General features: G+C 34.2%; 1 protein-coding gene across 1 annotated transcript; it reads left to right on the top strand.

Annotated features, from left to right (window-relative positions):
* The first annotated feature begins 986 nt into the window (after nt 1-986).
* Nucleotides 987-1,708, top strand: LOC128869135 (uncharacterized). Its single transcript, XM_054111623.1, has 2 exons — nt 987-1,548; nt 1,631-1,708. Exons 1-2 carry the CDS (start codon nt 1,081-1,083, stop codon nt 1,667-1,669), a joined length of 507 nt encoding a protein of 168 aa, XP_053967598.1. The 5' UTR covers nt 987-1,080; the 3' UTR covers nt 1,670-1,708.
* The last annotated feature ends 2,838 nt before the right edge of the window (nt 1,709-4,546 follow it).

The following is a 4,546-nucleotide window of genomic DNA, read 5'->3' as shown; positions in this document are numbered from 1 at the left end:
GCAAAGCAGAATAAAAAACATTCGTTACAGCTGGAACAATGTATAACTCATATTAAGCAAAATATAAATCCATTTTCCAAAGACGTAGACGAAAGTTTATTGATCAATATTTCTACAGGACAAGCGGTTAAACCGTTGATCGCAGATTTTTTACTGAATATCGAGACAATTGGCAATGAACAACGTAAACAATTTATTTAGGAATGTTCAACAGATGAAGAACGATTTGAAAAAGTCATCAGGAGAAATAAAATTCTAAATTTGGCGAGTGTTGCACCGAAACAAAAAATATCAATTGCTGGAAAAAAGATATCAATAGAAATGCAACGCGATTTATTTGGCCAATTATTTTCTCTGTCGTTAGAACAAACATTAAATATTGGCAAGGTTTTAGCATATCCTCTAACTCCAGTCCCACTAGCTTTGTGTCATATAGATGGAACGATATGCAAAACTGATAAATCGGTATTGTTAGAAGTGCTTCAAAATGAAATTGATAGTAACCCAGAACGGTGCGATATAATTATTTATGATGGCTTTTTCAATATACATTCGATAAAAGGCGTCCCGTCCTCATTTGGACATGTATCAATGAAGCTGATGCAAGTATTTACGAACAATAATGCCAACACTGTAATTGCCTTTGATAGATACATATTTCCATCAATCAAAGACAATGAACTCACTAAGAAGCCGAATCCAAGCGCAGCGATTCCAAATAAATGGACCTGACCATCAAATTTCGCGGAGGCATTGAAAAATATTTACTTCAAAGAAGCACTTATCGACTTTTTAATTGAAGATTGGGCAAATGATCACATGGCACCATTTATTGACAATAAAATCATTGATGTAAATTATTTGGAATGTCATAAATATTAAGTACATCAAGGCAAAGTACAAAGAGTACCAGAGCCATAGTTGACATGTCCAGGTCACGAAGAAGCTGATACAAAAATAATTTTCCATGTTGGTTAGTTGTCTTATCATGCTCATGTAATAATACGGTGTTCAGACAAAGACATTTTATTTATTATGTTGGGGAACATGAATAACATCAAAAGCAATCTAAATATCTAGATGCACGTTGGGACCGGCAACAAACAGAAGCAGGGGAAAAAGAACCATTTAAAGTTCTACGACATTTCGAACATTCCAAATTGTGATCTTGATCAAGTCTTTGTAACACTGGAAGGGTATGTTTGCCGATTATATGATATGACAGCAATTGAAGATATCCATGTTGCTCGTGTCGTAACATTCACGAAAGCATACGGTACGCATGAGGACTCGAACCCGCTAAATCTCGAAAGAAGGATTGTTGGCTCATTGTTCCCGTCCTGTAAAACGGAGCTAAAACCACATTGTCTACGTGCGGCATACATCGCCCAACTTTGGAGCCAAGCTCGTAATCCCGTGCCAGCTGAATTATTACCTACCGAGTATGGATGGGAAGAAAGCAATGACAAATATTTCTTCAAATGGCTTATAGGCGATCAATTGCCACCGACCATCACTAGCATCTCTAATCTCGACATGAGCCTTCTGGTATGAACATATTTATTCTCTAAATTTTTTTTTGACAAATATTGACCTACATGATTTCCTCGATGCATTTGTATTTTTACAGACGATGTCGAAACTGAAGAAGATGGTGTTTGTAACATAACAATCGTTAACTCCGATGACCACAGTGATGAAAATAGCGATGCTGAGAATTAAAAAAAAAAATGTTTCTCTTTCATATCTCAATTGTATTTTATATTTCAATAATAAATTAAATATCTTATATTTCAATAACAAATCAAGAATGTTATATTTTAATAATAAATCAATTTACTTAAACATACCTCTGGTAAATTGATAAAAGCCCACTTGAAATTTTCAAATATTATAGTATTAATAAATGAAAATGGAAAAATAGTCGTAAGCTGATTGTCCGTTGAAGGAAAAGACGGCAGTCGAAGCATCGAAAATTCCGCGTGCCGCTGAGATGTATGAACGCAATCATACATTCTTGCTTCGGCTGACGGTCTTTCCACCGCTATAAACGCAGCTGACTATCATTATTATATTTTCATATGTGTCCAAAATTATGTAAAAAATTTCAATCGGCATTAAGCTGACGTGTTTTCCCCCCTTTACTGCGCAGCTGCCAATTTTTTTATTATTCTACTAAATGTCGGCAATACATGCAAAAAATTTCAGCCGGTATAAAATGAGTTGGTAGAAATTTTTTTCCGACACGTTTCGCATCCCGCCACAATCACACCCACCGCGAGTGCGCCAGCTGACGTTCACTTTCGTTATTCATGAAAGCTTAATCACAAGTATAGTCAAGAATTTAACGGTATAAAAACGTAGTCCAAAATCGACCCCTGGCTCCCGGACTATTATATGTCCCTTTATTTTCTATTCTACACTAATGAATTGTATTCAAAACAATTCGAGAAACGTGCACTCAAAGTTCTCCAAGCACTGCTGAACAAATTTATACGAAAAACAAATTTATTACGGCCATTGATTTTGACGCGTGCCTGTGTAACGGTGCTTTTTATTAAGAGGGAATAAAGTCTACGCACTTTTGTTTTGAAGTATCTCTAATTACAAAACATCAACAACGAAAGTAAGACGGCTTTTTCATTCTTATCACTTTTGCACGGCAAAACGGTTATTTGACCTAATGTGCAATGATGAAAAAAATTTGCATATGAGATTGAAGAAGTCAAATCAAAATAGTCAATATTAAAATATTTTTTACAGAAATATAGGGTTATTCAATAGGTGCGCTTCAACTTTTTTCCGATAGGGAGGGCGAACGACGCAATATTTTTTATTTTTCGCTTGTCATTTGTAAACTTCATTAGTATACATTTCATCATGGAACGCTACACACTTGAGCAACGATTGCAAATCGTGCAAATTTTTTATGAAAATAATCGTTCTGTTGCTCCTACTTTAAGAGCATTACGGCCATTTTACGGTCCATTTAACAAGCCGTCCCGTTTTGGGGTTATGTGAAGTCATTGGTCTACAGCAGCGGTCGCCAACCTTTTCAATGTGTTGAGCTACTTTCAAGATTTTGAAATAAACAGCGAGCTACTTGCACAAGCCAACATAAATTAAATAATACACAGTTATATTCGACATACAATACATGTATTTATTTTACTAATATACGTTCTATATATAATATAATAAACTTATGACTTATAGTGCTTATACTTATGCATAACTACATCCATGTTCACACCTATCAATCGTAACAAAATTTTTTGCAGTCATAATGGCAAATCACAAGCGACTTAAAAAAACAACAAAACAGTAATAGTACATTATTATACAATATAAATAAAATATGGGCAGATAAAAAGAGCATATTTAATGAGAAGGTTGACATTCTGACTCATCGATAATTTTTTTAATATTTGCAGTATAATTTGATACAGTCATTCGAATACAGTTATCCAAATGTATATCTGTAAGCCGATTGCGGTATTTATTTTTAATAAATTTCATATTGGAAAAAGAAGATTCACACAAATAAGTTGAACTGAATAACGCTTTCACTTTCAACACAACACGACATAAAACTGAATACTTATCTTTACTTACTAAAGTCCATATACATTTTGTATTTGAACCTAAAGATTTTAAAGTCAAGTCACTTTGAAAAGCAATCAGTTCCATTTCTGTTGCAAACTGTTGTATATCAATATCCATGAAGGGTGAAACAACAAATTGCGTCACTAAAGCAATTTTGCTGAAATTCTTGAAACGATTTTTGAAGTTTTCCTTCAAGTTAGAATCTATTTCCAAATGATATTTACTGTCATAGGGCTCTAATAGATTTTTGGATATCTTTTCGAAAAGAATAGGAAAATGCTTAGTATCGCGGTTTTTTAGGTTTTGTTCCCAAAATTCAAGTTTTGTAATAAATGCATTTATATCAGAAATCCTTTCCGCTAATTCTTTATCCCTGCCTTGAAGCTGCAAGTTAAGCTCATTTAATTTCTCTGTAATGTCCACAAGAAAACCAGAATCTCTGAGCCAAGTCGAATTTTCCAGTTCAGGAATCGGTTCATCGCGTTCTTTGAAAAATTGGAGTATAGCAGGCAGGACATCATTGAAACGTTTGAGCACTCGTCCTCAGCTTAACCATCGCACTTCAGAGTGAAGAAGTAGCTCTCCGTATTGACAGTCAATTTCATCAGCCAAGGTTTTAAATAATCTTCTTTGTAACGCTTGAGCTCTAATCTTGTTCACAATTTTCACCACCAGTTTCATAAAGTTGTTCAATTTTAGAAAATTTCCACATAATGCTTGCTGATGTATAACTGTATAACTACATCTGTGGATTCATCCAGTTGCAGTGAAAAATAAATACAGTTATCTAAGTCACTTCTTAACTGTAAAAAATATCATTGCTCATTACTTCTACTCACCTCATCACTGTATTAGCAGAAAGTTGCATAGATTTTATAGTAGACACTATTTCGTCTTTATTTCTAAAGTTGGCGAATAAAGAATCTGCAGCTTCCAAAAA

This window comes from Anastrepha ludens, chromosome X (genome assembly GCF_028408465.1).
Source record: "Anastrepha ludens isolate Willacy chromosome X, idAnaLude1.1, whole genome shotgun sequence".
NCBI classification, from domain to species: domain Eukaryota; kingdom Metazoa; phylum Arthropoda; class Insecta; order Diptera; family Tephritidae; genus Anastrepha; species Anastrepha ludens.
The sequence above is the reverse complement of the archived record's forward strand: the minus strand, read 5'-3'. Positions and strand labels throughout refer to the sequence as shown.